The 16178-nt window shown below is 35.6% G+C and overlaps 1 protein-coding gene and 1 long non-coding RNA gene across 5 annotated transcripts; one reads left to right on the top strand and one right to left on the bottom strand.

Annotated features, from left to right (window-relative positions):
- Positions 1 to 7065: 7065 nt before the first annotated feature.
- Positions 7066 to 12475, top strand: LOC111881905 (uncharacterized). Its single transcript, XM_023878293.3, has 6 exons — positions 7066 to 7537; positions 9617 to 9703; positions 9796 to 9945; positions 10039 to 10125; positions 10201 to 10272; positions 10417 to 12475. Exons 1-6 carry the CDS (start codon positions 7349 to 7351, stop codon positions 12139 to 12141), a joined length of 2310 nt encoding a protein of 769 aa, XP_023734061.1. The 5' UTR covers positions 7066 to 7348; the 3' UTR covers positions 12142 to 12475.
- Positions 12476 to 13754: 1279 nt separating this feature from the next.
- Positions 13755 to 15639, bottom strand: LOC111881911 (uncharacterized). 4 transcript variants are annotated; one of them, XR_002846985.3, is made up of 4 exons: positions 15598 to 15639; positions 15329 to 15389; positions 15082 to 15200; positions 13755 to 14117 (listed from the first exon to the last, which is right to left on the bottom strand). It is a non-coding gene; the product is annotated as an uncharacterized LOC111881911 (long non-coding RNA). The 4 variants fall into 4 exon arrangements; XR_002846986.3 differs by lacking the exon at positions 15598 to 15639 and adding an exon at positions 15531 to 15584; XR_006192643.2 differs by lacking the exon at positions 15598 to 15639 and adding an exon at positions 15480 to 15504.
- Positions 15640 to 16178: the final 539 nt, after the last annotated feature.

Here is a 16178-nt window from a genome sequence, read left to right as displayed (position 1 = left end):
AGAAGAGGTACGCTGGGCGTACGCTCTCAGGAAGCTTTGGGCCTTGGCAGACTTTAGACCTTTGGGCCTTAATAGTTTTGGGCCTGGACTTGCTAGTGTTTGGGCCTGAAATTATCTTTGGGCCAATGTTGTTATGTTTGGGCCTATTGGGCCTTGTGGCCCAATATATAATTAGCCTTTGATGCTAGGCCCATTAGTGAAGGAATGACCTTTGGGCCATTATGGAGGGACTTGGACTTAGACTTATGGGCTCTTTGATAGGTTGAGTTATAATCCTAATTAGGGTATTTGTATATTTGATCAGTGTGAGATTTTGGTTGGTAGTTGAAAAGTGATTGTTTTCAGCAAACCGAGGTGAGTCTTCTCACTATACCAATGGGTCGAAGGCACCAATGTCGGCCCATTACTTGATATGATATTTTAATAGTTGAATATGCAATGGTTTTGTGATTTGATATGTATTGACTTATATGAAGACCATGAGGGGAGCCCATGACACTTCGTAAGATCATAAGGGGGATCCCATGGCCCTTGGATGTAAGACCATGGGGGTAGCCCATGACATTCCACATGAAGACCATGGAAGGAGCCCATGGCAAATCTATGTATATATGTGCATGAAATTAGGTGGTTATGTGCTTTGTGTATTTTTGGAAACTCACTAAGCGTGTGCTTACAGTTTTGTTGGGTGTTTTAGATACTTTTGGTCCTAAGGGCAAAGGCCCAACTTGATGGCGCAACGTGCACTCTCCAGTATTTCTGCACTTGTTGTTTTGGATACTCTGATATTTTGAGCACTGTGTTTATGTAATGGAATTTTGGAAAAACAAATATGAATGAGATTTCTAATTATTAAACGAAAATGTTTATCTGAATTTTTGGGTTGTTACAAGTGATTTTCCAATCTTTCTAGGAAAAAGGGGCAATGACGTTCTTATGACTGTGGTCTTTTAAAAAACAAATTGTTTCAAACAAAACGTTTTCCTAACCTACCTGCAAACAAAAGAGACTAGAATAACATTAACAAAAAAAACAATGTATCTTTATGGATGGGATTTTAAACTGAAAAAACCGAATCGAAACAAGTATTGGTAGTGTATTCGGTCTAATTCCAGGTTCTTAGTTTACAGATTATTCGGTTTTCGGTTTTTCGGTTCTAGTCTGGATCGGGCCAGTTTCAGTTCCAAAAACATTTCTTAGTAGAACCAAACCAAACCGAAATTGGGCATCGGTTGGAACCAGTTAGTGGTATTCGATCTGGTTTTTGGTTCTTACTTTACGGCTTATTCGATTTCCAATTTTTAGGTTCTGGACCAATTTACATGCCTACATATCACCATAGTTTATTCTATGTTTGTAACATCCGAAATTCTAGGTATAAGTTATTTATAAGAATATTATTGAGTTTTGATGGATACGACGAGGGAAAGGAGTCCCCATGACGTGGCATGGCCAAAAGGATCGTGGATCATTTTTGTGCCCCACAACGTGTCATGTATTAGGCCACGACGTAGTGACCATCTGAATGCAAAACCCTAATTTGTTCAGGCTTTAGGCCTTATTTAAGAAAAAACAGGAGCTAGGGTTTACACACCCTCAACCTCGAACACCTTCCTTTCCAACCCTAATCAGATATGGACTCCATTATTGAGTTTTTAAAGTTCTTGTGGTGTTTTTGGCATCTTTGAGGATAAAGAAGCTCCCTTGGCTCATAGATTCAGCTTGCAAGCCTCATCATCACATCCTAGCACATTTTTGGACCATTGTAAGGGTTCAAGATTCAAGCTTTATGTTGCATGCTTCTATATCTAGGCTCTTTGTCCCTTTTCCTTCATGTCGTGGAAGTTTGGAGGAATGGATTCCATAAAGTTGGCAACTTTATGGATCCTTGAGGTCCTTTTGGGGTTATATATTCAAGATCTAGAGTCCTATGGTGTATTTGGTCTCATGCACAAGTTTGAGTTTATTTCTTCCATGTTTTGACCTAGTTTGGAAGAAGACATGCATGTTCATAAAGCACCAATTTTATGATGATTTGGGTATAGGAAACCCTATATGGAAGTTATGGACTTGTGGCTTTGGTGATTAAGTGCTTAATGGGTTAGTTCATGCTTTAAGTTGTCATCTAGGACCTAGGTTTAGAGATATTGACTTATTGGGATGTATTAATGTATAAAGTTGGAAACTTTATCCATCAAGACATTGGAAAGGACTAGATCTGAGCTTTGGAGATCTTGGAGTGGGAGGGAAACAATTTAATCCATTAAGCTGTTGAGACTCAGTTTCCATGACATGACATTTTGGCCGCCACAACGTGGCGACTGGGGGAGGCTCGACTATTTTTTCGTTACTCTGCCACAACATGGCCAATAGGAGGCCACGGCGTGGAGACTTGCTGAAGTTGACTTTTTTTTATTTGGTTGACTTTTGCCCATTTGGATAGTTTTAGAAGGTGGACTAAGGTTTACCATGTATGGTTTATTAGGAGGTGTATAACACCTAGTTCACTGACTGTGAGAGCTGTTAGCTATTGACTTTGTCTGCAAAACGAGTCTTCTCACTATACTATGTAGGGTACTAGATTGTCTTTGTGACTCTTGAATGAAAGATTGTGGTTAAATCACAACACTTATATAAAAGACTGTGGTTGGATCACAACACTTGTTTGTCTTTGTGACTTGCATGGAAGACCATGGTTGTATCATAGCAGAAAGGCTATGATTGGGCTGTAGTCTAGAAGTGACTATAAGACTATGGTTGGATCATAACATTCACATATGGTTGAAATACACCCCTAGGGTTGGGCCCATTGATATGTATGGTATGCGGTATTTTGGGGAACTCACTAAGCTTTGTGCTTACAGTTTTGTGGTTTAAACATTTTCAGGTACTTCCGGTTCCAAAAGGAAATGCCCGGCTTGACTGCACAACATTCCCTGATGATTTTCCGCACTAATTATTATCATTTCACTCTGATGTTTGAGATACATTTTTATCGTGATTGATTTTGGAACAATTATTGTATGGATTTGTTGGTTTGAAATGGAAAAAAATAAATTATTAGTATTTTTGGGATGTTTCAATGTTTGACATACTACCTTAAAAGCTAGCTGTTAGCTAAAAAGCTAGTTGCAAGCTTATAATCTAACTGATAAACAATGACGTTCGGTAAAAAGTAGCTTATAAGCTAGTTGAAAGGTATACGATGACATAAAAAGACATTTAAGATAAAGAGTTTTCTATAATTATTTAAGGGTATACTTGGAATATTTTTAAAAGCTCCTAAAAAGCTAGTCCAAGGTTATGTTTGGTGTGCTAACTGAAAAGCTAGTTGCTATCTGATAAAATATAGTGTTTAGTAAACAGAAGCTAATAAGCTAGCTGAAATATATAAAATAACATAAAAAATATTTAGAAGAATATGTTTTTATAATTATTTAAGGGTTTATTTGGGGAATTTTAAAAAGCTCTTGAAAATTTAGTTAAAGTAGCTTTTTGAAAAACTAGCTTATAAGTTACTTTTTAGTTTGCCAAACATAACAACATAAAAAAACTCGAAAAATAAGCTAGATGTGGCGACTCAAACACAACGTAAGCAACTTTTTAAAAAACTAGCTTATAAGCTAATTTTTGTCTTGCTAAACATGAGAACTTAAAATAGCTCGAATTATAAGCTATCTTATCAGTTAGTTGTGGCGTGTCAAACACAACATTATTAGAAAAAGTTCAAAGATAACAATCATCTATAAGGTCGACCGAAGTGGCTCCTAGGGATGTCAACAGGGGATTGCCTATCCCCGTCCTTAGGAAACAATCATCTATAAGGAAACAATTATCTTATAAGTTAGTTGTGGCGTGCCAAACACAACATAATTTTACGTGCTAAAATCGAAAATGTTATCACATCTCAAAAACAATATACTAACAAATAAAAACATGAATTTTTTGTTGACTTTTGGAAGTCCAAAATCATTGCTATTATTTATTATATTTATATAATTAATATATAAAAAAATATATATAATATATGACTGGGGCTCCATGGGGGGTCAGAACGGGATCACCTATCCCCATCCCTGCCCCCGAAATACAGGGGTTGATCTTGTCCCCACCCCCGATTATTTTACCAAATATTCTCATATGAGTTTGGGGTCCCACATGACTTTTTGACATCCCTAGTGGCTCCACCGCACCATGTAGTGAAGGTTAATCTAGGCGTTCGTAATTTATACATATGATTAAAAATAGGGAAACTAAGTAATCTAACCATTTTTAACGCGTATTTGAAGAAAATAACCAATTTTTTTTAGCAAAAATAATCACTTTGTCCGGAAATGGGAACTCAGACAAAAAAAAAACATTTTTTTTACTGATTTCGGAATGACATTCCAGATTTCGGACTAAAATTTTGGATTTCGGAAAAAGAACACATAAAAATACATTAAACATATATAAAAAAATAAGTAAAAATACATAAACATACATAAAAAAAATACGTAAAAATACATATAAATACGTAATACATAAAAAACACATAAAAATACATAAAAATATGCAAAATACTTAAAAATGCATATAAATACGTAAAAAAAAACGTTTATATATTTAAAATACATAAACATCTATATAAAAAAATTTTAAAAAATACATAAATACGTAAAAATACATATAACTACGTAATACATAAAAAAATAACGACAAAATTGCAAAAATGATCCCTGTGGTATGTATTTTTTTGGGGTTTTAGTCAAAATCACGACTTTTTTGGATTGGTGGTCCTTTTGGCAATGTTTCTATGTAGAAATGGCCCCCCTTAAACTTAAAATTACTAATATACCCTATTAGTCTGTTTTTCTCATTTTCTTAGGCAAATATTAATCCTTTATTTAATATTAATGTAATAAAAAATAAAGTGGGGCCCACCCCATCTCTCTCTCTCTCTGAAATTTCTTCCTGGAAATTAAAACACACGCACACAACTTCATCATATTCTTCTTTGGTCTCGTTTCTTACCCTCACTATCCCTGTAAAGTTAGTTAATAAACACAGATACATAAAGCCAAGTATCTGGGAATCGAAGTAGAAAATAAAGTCCCCAAATTTTCAAATCTTCCTCCCAATCTAGAAAAAAACCCAAAATTCTCGTCAAAGTCAAGTTTAGATAAAAAAAAAACATGCAAAAAGCCATGTATCTGGAGGATGATGGATTGAATATGCCAAATTGGGGGTATTACGAACCTTCATCCCTACCACTTTAACCTCCTAAATCTGGACTATTAAAGATGCGATGGCTGATTTTGGAATCGATTACAGATGATGCTGATGCGATGATTGGTTCATCCCAAGGACATGATTTTGAAGTCTGTGGTTAATCCAAGTTGCAGGAAGATGCTCAAAACATGTGTTGTTTGGAATATTTGGCCGCTTTCTCTTCAAATCCACCCCTAGATCTACAATTTGGTGATGAAGAACGTCAGAGCTAAGTAGCAAATTGAGATCGTGAAACTGTTTGGGATCTCGATTTACAGGTGAACGGGATTGCGATTTACAGATGAAAGGGATTACGATTTACAACCTAGCAATTTTTGCAACCTTTCCAATGATTGACTCAAATCTAAATCATGTCCCCCCCCCCCCCCCTTTGTTCTTCTCTGAATCAGTGTGCGTAGAAGATGAGTTTGGTAGAAGAACGATGATAACAATGACACTGTAGACTTGAACGATGATAGTTTTAAATCGGTATACTGTGGTTTGACTTGGAAGCTCCGTCTTCGAGAATTGTGTTTGTTTTTCTTAGTGGAATTGAAGAACACATGAAGAAGATTAAAGAGAAAGAAAGAGGATAGTTTAAAAACCCTAACTCCAACATGAAAAGCAGCGACTCCGACGACTGAGGAGTTCTTAACCAGTGATGGTGTTATTGATCGATGGTAGTGGTGGTATTCACAAGGAGTAAAAATCAAAATAATTGGAAGATGACTCTTGCATAGGAGAGAGAGAGAGCCCTTTTTTATTTTTTTTTAATTTTTAATATAAATAAATTAGTATTAGATTTTAAAAAAATGAAAGACAAAATGGAAAATAAATACCACAAGGGTATTACAGACATTTCACTATTTGGAGGGACAAAAAACGCAACGAAACTAGCTCAAAAGGACCACCAATCCAAAAAATCGTGGTTTGGATTAAAACCCCAAAAAATACATACCAGATGGATTATTTTTGCAATTTTATAAAAAATAACACATAAAAATACATAAAATTATGTAAAATACTAAGAATACATATATAGTGGTCACGACATGACATCCATGCTTGGGAAATCCTAAATTTTTGGGATTCGACCCTATTCAAAGGAAGTGATGGTTACGGTTTCCTCCACTCTTGACCTCCATCACCTCCTAACATCTTGAAACAAACCATAATCCTCTCTTCTTTATTTTTAAGTTCATTTTGGTGTTCTTGGTGGCTCTTCAATGAAAAAGAAGGTTGTTGTGGTGAAGAGAGCATCTTGGCAAACCTAGAGATTTCATTTGAGCACCTCCTCGACTTTTGTAAGTCATTAAAACTTGATATTTTTGGGTCTTTTGCTATAGATCTAGGTTTATTACATGTTTTGGTCCGTTGTTAAGTTTAGAGTGGTAGGATGAGATAAAGTTTGCAAATTTATGACTCATCAAAGTCCTTTAAGCCTTATATATTATAGATCTAGAAAGCTATATGTAATTTCAGGGTTTTGCATAAATTTTAGGTCATATTCTTTTCTTTTGACCTAAAAAAATAAAAAACACAAGTTTCGATGAAAAAAATTATAACGAAAACAAACCACTAATAAATCAATTTTTTTTACATAAATTAATTCCCTCTAGTAATTTTCTTTCACAAACATCCCTAATTTCCAAAAAATAAATAAATAAATGACAATTCTATACGACTTAACTACGGTGACCAGGTCCACAGTGCTCAGCACTTATCTACCGTTCGATCTTCAGATATCCATTAAATCAATGGCTTGTCAGACAAACGACTTCAAGTTATCGTCATTTTAGCATAACTTGAACCGAATCGCTCATCAGACACAGCCCAGACTCAATAGCAGCAATACGAACCCTCTTTCCCTCTCTAGATTCTCTCTCTACCCCGAAAATCAGTCTCACTCTCGTTAACCCTCACCATTAGATATAAGATTTACAGATTCAGGTGTTGAAATTCTAGGTTTGAATCGCTTAATTTGTTGTTCGTGACGCAGATGTGATTGTTTGAACGGTGGAGGGATAAGAAGATTAGGGTTTTTAATTCTTTCGATTTTGTCATAATTGTCGCTTGTTCGATCTATTGGTTTGAGGAAATGGACCCGTCATCATTGACTCCGGCGAACAACAGTAGGGTGGATGCATCGTTAGTGTCTGACGCCGACTTGATTTCTGTTACTCAAACGCTAGCGAAGGAGGCGTATGTGCTTTTTCAGTTGGGGAAGTATGTTGAATGTCTGAAGGTCTTGAATCAGATCTTGGAAAAGAAAGCCGATGATCCGAAGGTGAATTTACTTGTCTCTGTTTTCAGTGTTCTTTTGCGTGTTTAGTGTCTTGAAATCGGATTGAAATTCAAAATGTATTATTGTATTGGAATTAATTTTAAACGGTAATGATATGGAGAAGTTTTCTGATCGCATGAAGTTCCGTTTCTTTACTTCAACCGGAACTCATGTATCAGTTTATTAGTCCACTTCTCAAATCGCATAGAAATAGATGATCAACATAAATGTGATCGATTGATTTGACTACGGTGTGTTTGCTTCACAATTTGAACCAAATATTACATGTATCTTAGAAAGTTGCTAGAATTTGGAATGAATCGAGTACATAGCTTGCATCAAATAGTTCATTTAGGTTGCTTTATTGGCTAATTGTTCTCCCCCCTGGATGTTTGGGGTTTATGGTATTAGATAATTGTCATCATTGGCATACTTGGTTGATGTAAGTTCATGAGAAATAGACGTCATTGGGGAATTTTAATGGATAAGGGGTCAAACAAAAGATATGATGAAATTGAATGCAGAAAGATCCGGTGAAATGGAGAAGTCAGGCAAAAGCAAGATGTAGGCATCATAAATACTGTCGGGTTGTTCGAACGTCATATAGAATTATATATATATTTTTAAATATTCTGTTGTTATCCACGATTGTTGTTAAACATGTTTCGCGTGCCTTTGCTTTGTCCTTTTCTTCTTTTTTGATGACTATTGGAGGTGTTACTCATGTCGGAATTGTTCGAAAAGGTAAATTACTCGTGTCCTAACTCATAAATGGACATGATGAGGTAATCATGTTAGAATTGGTAAAAAAGGTAAGTTATATAAGTAAGAATTGGTCGAAACTAGAACAATAAGTTATTTGTGCCATAAATAGATGTGATGATGCTGGTTGAAACTCGTGTAGGTGTTGGCCTAGTAATGAATAATTTGGACTTAGAAGATGAAAAAGAACTACTTTTTTAGGAATCAAAGCATATGTAACAAGGAAAAATAAGGATGTTTTCTTATTTAAGCACTGTATGCTTTCTACTTCTCATTAAAAAGACAATTTGATGACTATGTATGTGTCTTTACTAACAAAATGTTTGCTTTTCCTTGTTTTTTTCTGATGCCATCTCTTTCTTTTATTGTAATCAAGTCATGTGATCATTGGTGATATGGTATACTTTTAAGGGCTAACTTCTTCCATATTGATAATATGATCTTAACATATGCGTATATGCATATACATTACATGTAAAAACGTGCACTCTAACTAATCCTCAAGCCCATTAATGAGATTAATTCACCAAGAAGAACTGTCCCCTCAATATTTCTCCTTTTTCACGCTTGTAAGTGATAAGAACAAAAATTTCCAGTTAATCTAGTTTTGAAACATGTCATTTATGGATCATAAAAGAGAAGTAGACAGGAATACAAGTTGGATATGGCTTGTGCTTTTAACAAAAATAGGGATTGTCTGCTACAAAAAATCAACAACAATAACAGCTAGTAAAAGGCTTTCATAAACTTAGACATCAAGTTCTTGTCATAACTTTTGAGCATTTATATATTTTGGGTGCTACTTAATATCAAACATTTTACACTCGGATTCAATACTTGTATTTATGTGTTTGGAGGTATTAATTAATTTACACGTGTAAATAGCTTGTGATAAATGACTTATTATCACAAGGATGAGATGGTATGGTAGGTGTTGTGGCTATATCATGCACTAATCTTGTTCTTTTTTAAGGGTTAAAAGAAGAGAACCTAATGAGCTTTTACACCATTTAGGATTTATATTGTAATATTTTTCTTTTGTGATTTCATTATCTTACAGAGACATTTTATGGTCTGTTTATGTACATTGTTTCACTTTTTGCAAGCCTATGAGTTATAACTAGTTACTACGAATCAAAAAGATTTACATGGAACATATAAAATACCATATTTTAAATTTCAAAAAGATTTACTTGAAAGGTTCTTACCTTATTTTGTGTTATATAGAAGAAGCTTGTTCAGCTTTGTTTTATGGGATTCCTATTTATTGAGTTCTTATGGATATTTCCTTTCTACATATTTGCACCTTTTTATACACAGGTTCTTCATAACATTGCTATTGTTGAGAACTTTCAAGATGGATTTTCAAATCCAAAGAGATTTTTAGAAGCACTTGATAGTCTCAAGGTATGCTTAATACTGTTGTTAATTCTTCTATTTGCTATAAAATATACTTCTGCAATAAAATTCATGTTTGACTTTTTCTTGATTTGGTTAAGAAACGAAATGAGAGACTTGCTCATTCATCTGGAGAAAATACAGAGGCACTGAACAACAAGATCAAAGCTCTGGGAAATAAGGGAAATAATGTTGTGGGACAGGGCATTTCAGCTGATGATTTTGATGTTTCTGTGATAATGTTTAACATAGTAAGTCAACATGTTTTTTCATTTGTTATTATTTTATCTTTCCATGGGTTATATTATTAGCTGATTTTCTTCTTCCATATTGTTTCTCTTTAGGCAGTGATCCTCTACCATCTACATGAATATGAAAAATCTTTCTCCATTTTGGAGAGATTATATCAAAATATTGAACCTATAGATGAGGTAAGAAAATAAATTAAAATATCAATTTTGTCAAGGGATTTTATTCAAGTGTGCTGATCAGTGTGTTTTCTACAGAGGGTAGCACGTCATGTTTGTCTCTTGTTACTGGATGTTTCTTTAGTATGCCACCATGCTTCAAGAGCTGCAGTAAGTTTCTTGTTTTTATATTTTTGTCTTTATAAAAGAAAAAGCTGCATCAGGGACCCACACAACCATGGATACATAACCCTATCTTTTATTACAAGGGTCAAGGGCACTTATGTCTGTTTAATAAATTTGTCCTCTTTACAGGATGTAATCAACTATTTGGAAAGAGTAGGCGGCAATAACCTAGGCAACCAAGGTGATTCCGGAACCTTGATTCAACAACAACAGTCAACAAACCTAGTAACAAAATCCACCTCAGCACCCGCCAACGTCATCATATCATCAGATCCAGTGAACCCCGATAACACAAATGGCCCCGAAAGCCCACTCTCTCGCACCCTCTCAGAAGAAACCCTCTACGAATCCCTAATCTCAACTCTCGATGTCACCAACACCCCAACAAGACCCTCAAACAATCCCACCCAACCAGACGACTCCCTAATCACAGCCCCCGATTTACGCCTCAAAGTCCATCTATACAAAGTCTGGCTCCTCATCCTCACAAGAAACCTTAAAGCCGCTAAACGTGAAGTCAAATTGGCTATGAACATCGCACGCGGAAAAGACTATTCCCTCGCGCTTTTCCTAAAATCTCAACTCGAGTACGCGCGAAGTAACCACCGAAAAGCCATAAAGCTTCTAATGGCGTCTGTCGGTCAAACCGAGTCAACTTCATCCTTGTACTACAACAACCTCGGATGCATTTACTACCAACTCGGAAAGTACCAGACCTCAGCCGTCTTTTTCTCAAAAGCACTAACCAACACCAACGCCCGAAAGGAAAAACTCAAGCTCTTTAGCTTCTCACAGGACAAATCCGTCCTTTTTGCGTACAACTGCGGGTTGGTTTATCTCGCGAGCGGGAAACCGGTCCTCGCAGTGAGATGCTTTCAACAGGCCGGTGCAGTTTTCGTCAAACGCCCGCTTTTATGGCTTCGGATCGCTGAGTGTTGTATTATGTTTTCCGAAAAGAAAAACGAGATCGACGTTAATGTTGTTGGTAGGGGAAAATGGCGCCAACTCGTTGTCCAATGTTGGAATTTGAAAAACACAGTGCAAGTCGACCCGAATCTTTCCTTAACTTTCGCGAAAAGTTGTCTTCTTAACGCTTTACATTTACTGGAAGTGTCGGATACGAATACGGATACGGATACGAATATGAATACGAACCGGGACCCGAAAACAGTGAGTTCAAACGGAGAGGCGAAGGAGGCCAAGGTCGGGAGCACGTTGCTGCAAAGTTCGATTAATGAATACGAAGGTCTTTGTGGGAAAGAGAAGCAGATGATTTTGCAAGCGGTTCTTGCTGACCTGGCGTTTGTTTACTTGGAGCTCGGGAACGCGGTGAAGGCGTTGGCGACTGCCAGAAGTCTCTTGAGACTTCCGGAATGTTCTAGGGTTTACGTTTTCCTAGGAAACATGTACGCTGCAGAAGCTTACTGTCTCTTGAACCAGCCCAAACAAGCGTCTGAGCATCTGTCGGTGTATATTTCCGGTAAAGATAACAACACAGAGTTTCCTTACAGCGAACAGGATTGTGACATGTGGCAGGTGAGGAAAGCGGTGGATTTAGACGAGCCGAATTCCAATAATGCCCTTTCACAGGACCAATGGTTACCGCAGGGGGGACTGTGTTTGAAGCCGGAAGTGGCTCGTGGGGTTTTACTGGCCAACATTGCGGCCATAGCGGCGGCAGAAGGTGATATGGAGCGGGCGGAAGAGGCGGTGGCAATGGCGTTATCGGTAATTCCAGACAACGTGGAGGTTGTTCTTACCGCGATATATATCGATCTGGTGCGGGGGAACACGCGGGAGGCGGTGGGGAAGTTGAAACAGTGCAGCCGGGTAAGATTTCTTCCGGGGAAGTAAAAGTAATGAGTAATGATTGGTGGGAATTTGAAGGCCTTGAGAGTTTGTAGGTAGGTGAAATGATCCTTTGAAATCGAGGATTTGATTTGTAACATATATATAGCTGAAAGCTCAGGGTAAAAAGTTCTTTTTCTTCGTTACTCTTTTGGATTTTTTTTTTCTTTTAAAATTTCTGTCGGGTGGTGGTAGGGATATGAGACTGTTTTGGCTAATTCAATAGATTTGAGATGTAGTCTTGATTTTTTTTTGAGTCTGTTGTTGGATGTACTCATTTGAAGAGATGTTTAGTTGGTTTAATGGGAGTTGGAATTGAAATACATGGGGGAGTTGTTTAGTTTCCTGTTGCTATAATTGGGGAGATTTTTTTCAAATTACAAAGCTAGATAAGACGAAACAGAAGCAGGATGCTATTATAAACAAATCAATGCAAGTGCATTTTTATTTTATGAACATTTTCATCTATTTCTCAACTTACTGTGTAAGTTGAATATTTCGCCACTGTAATGTGGAGGAGCCACATGAAGACATATAAGTTTCATGACAATAACTTTGGGGAACAAAACATCTCCATCATTGTAAGTAGGTATGAACATGGATGTGCTTCGGGCCGGAACCGACCCGAACCAGAAACCCAAATTGGATGAGAAGTGGGATCCGAAACCCGGATTGATTATATTAATATGGGACCGGTTTAGTTCGGGTAATACGGGTTTTGGTTTGATTATTAACCCGAAAGGGGACCGAAATGACACATAAATATTTACACTACGTTTTTGAACCGAATAATCCAAATAAACCGAAATGACCCGAATAACCTAAATAATGAAATTTTATATTTAGTTCAAGAAAAAAAATATTAAATTAATATATATTTTTTTGAACTAGATAGAAAATTTTCTTATTTGGGTTATTCGGGCGATTTCGATTTAATTGAGTTATTAAGATCATTTCTGTTTATTTGGGTTATTCGGTTCAAGTGACTATTCACTTTCCGGGTCGGTGTTTTTGGCCTGATTAAACATTTATTCGGGTAACTCGGAGTCTCGGACCGAATAACCCGAAACCCGAATTCAGCAAAAATAGATACCTAAGAACCGACCCAAATAACTTATTCGGTCCTAATTCGGGTCGGTACGGGTTTCGGATTCTGTTCGGGTATTCGGTCAAAACACACATCCCTACATACACATACATGTAGTTGTATATGTGTATGTATGTTCATACCTACTTACAAAGATCCATGCATGCATAACCAATATACACGAGATGAGATGTTTATATACTTTATTTCCCAAAGTTGTTCAGATGAAACTACATACCATCCTTCAAAAATATCTGTTCATGTAGTTGGCTGGAACGAGAGAAAAATTAAAGCTTTTGGCACAAATTGTCGGAAATCAAATAATTTATGAAAAATACCTTTTTTTAACCTTTTTAGATGCAAAGTAACTATTAAGAATATAAAAAATAACTAGTAAATAGTAACGAACGAAAACACATTACGGTAGAGTTGTCTAGTTGTTTTTCTCCATTTTTTCTCTTGAAATTTCAAAAATCATTGTAACAACAAATAAACAAAAATTAATAACAAACCAAAATAGAAGTGCATGCAATTATGCAAATGAAAAAGACATTCTCAATTTCTCATTCAATGTCACAATTAAGTAAATAAGAAATTACAAACAAACTAGGGAAGGATCTCCGTGTTGCGGGAGTTAGATTTACAAAGTGTTCCCAGAAATACGTAGTGTATAATTCAAAGATTTTTTTTTGGTGCGTTACTAATAATGTAATTGTGAGGGATCAAAAGTTTTATAAAACAGTAAAATAAGGGCATATGATAGATCATTACAAAGACATGAAAATGTTCCATTTCAAGAAACATAAAGAAAATAGCAATATACCACCCGAGACTTGGAGAAACTATGACATCAACTTTCTTGAAGATCTCCAAGTGGTAGTACATAATCTTGTGCCTGTAATTATACCAGTACCTCGTTGAAGCGAAAAATAGGTATATACTTCCATTCAGCCAAATCATGGACTTAAAAAAAAAACTTGCATTTAGCCCAAACATGGGCTTTATAAAAGCAAAAAGCCCATTTTGGACATTTTTGCCCTTTTGTCCCATTTTTATAACTTATCCAAATACCATGCATTCTTGCGTTTACTCAATGTTATCTAACCTAATAATGTAAAAATGGTGTTTAAGATACGAATAAAGAATCATGGAACCTTTTAAACTACTTTTCATATCGATGCATTCTGACCATTTTCTCATTCAGACATCCTACTTTGCATAAATGTTTTTTCTCAGGTTCTAACATGTCATGTTATTAAGTTTCTGGTTCCAACATCTTTTCAAAGTAATAAAAATATTTAGATATCAACGTCTTTCGTTTTTGTTCTTTTATGACATGCGGACAATTTCAGTCGTTTATAAAATTAAGTAAAATTCCATTTTTCTCAACCAAAACTTGTCATACTTTGGCTAAAAGTTACATCTCATATTTTATTAAGTTATTCTAACATAATTCTATTAAATTTGTTTAAAATTTTCAAATTTGTCAAAAAGTCAACAAATTTGACACCACCAAAAGTTAGTTTGTGGCCAACTTTAAGCTGTTGTAGGTTTTACATACTATCTCCAAATTAGTCAAATCAACTTGCTGCACCTTCCTCTCATTCCCGATTACATTTTTGTCTAAAAAATGATTTGATTTGAATGTTTATAAAAGAAGCTGTACAACTTTAAAGATGATATCTAAATACTTAAAATTTCCAACTTCAGAAAAATTCAGCATTTCCAGCTTAGTGCAGAATTATTCCTCAAATTTGTCAGCTTCAATAACATCTCATGAGTTTTAAGGTTTATCACCAATTCAAGAAACCATCCAACAATCTTTATTCAAAACTTTTAAATTAGGGTTTAGAAATTACCTTCAAACCTTGGCTTCCACAACATAAATGCTTTCATGGTGTTGAGATTGGAGCTTTTGGAATCAAATCAGAAGGAGTTTGGGAATGGAATCTTGTTTATGGTAAATTTCAAGAGCTACCTATAATAACAAAGAGAATTAAAGAAAAAAAAGTTAGTCGAATCCAATTTTAGAAGATGAAAAATGAAAATGATTGGTAAGGAAAACGTTATCTCCACCAAAAACACGACCACTTACAAACACCTTACCAAAAATACTTTTGTATAACTTCATTTGAAGCTTAGATTGTTTTGATCCAACCACTTAAACCTGAAAAACAAACCAATGAAGGATCAAAAAAAAGTACAAACTGATGTATTTATAGGAGCAAGTGGATCAGTGAGAAAGATATGCTACAACACTTCAAAAAGATTATAATTCCAAAATCCGCTAATAGGAAACCAACTATACTTAATGACATCTTGCCTATGCATCTTCTTAAAAAGTATAAGCAATTGCAGACACGATAGAGACTTACAACCGTTTGAAAGGAAAAAAAATAAGCAGAAAGATAATGAAGTGGGTTAAAAATGGAAATAAATAGCAATGACACAAAAAAATCCTTGTTTATCAAAAAAAAAAAAAAAAAAAAAAAAAAAAAAAAAAAAAAAAAAAAACAAAACAAAAAGAACCGAGAAACTCAAAAGGAACAACTTACAATTCCAGTCTCTCCTAAAAAACCAATACTTTATAAAATTAAATTTATATAACACACATTCATGACTAAAATTTATAAAAATCTATGAACCTGAGAGTTCAGGAAGCAATTGAGAAAGTATGTGCCTTCCAACACAATCAAGGTATCTATAATGACCGAATCCTGATATGTATTCTAAATCAGATTATTCATTTTTGCAAAGGGACTCGACGAGTTGGAGGCCCCAAACTCGTCGAGCAGGAATGGAATTTGGATGCGGGACTTGAAGTCTACTCGACGAGTTGAGAGCCTCAACTCGACGAGTAGGTCTGCCAGAGTGAAATCCTAATTTTCAGGGTTTTGTATCCTATTTAAACACCTTAACCTCCAAAGGTTGGCCTTACTTGCAGCCTCAATCACCC

This window comes from Lactuca sativa, chromosome 5 (assembly GCF_002870075.4).
Source record: "Lactuca sativa cultivar Salinas chromosome 5, Lsat_Salinas_v11, whole genome shotgun sequence".
Lineage (NCBI taxonomy): Eukaryota > Viridiplantae > Streptophyta > Magnoliopsida > Asterales > Asteraceae > Lactuca > Lactuca sativa.
The sequence above is the reverse complement of the archived record's forward strand: the minus strand, read 5'-3'. Positions and strand labels throughout refer to the sequence as shown.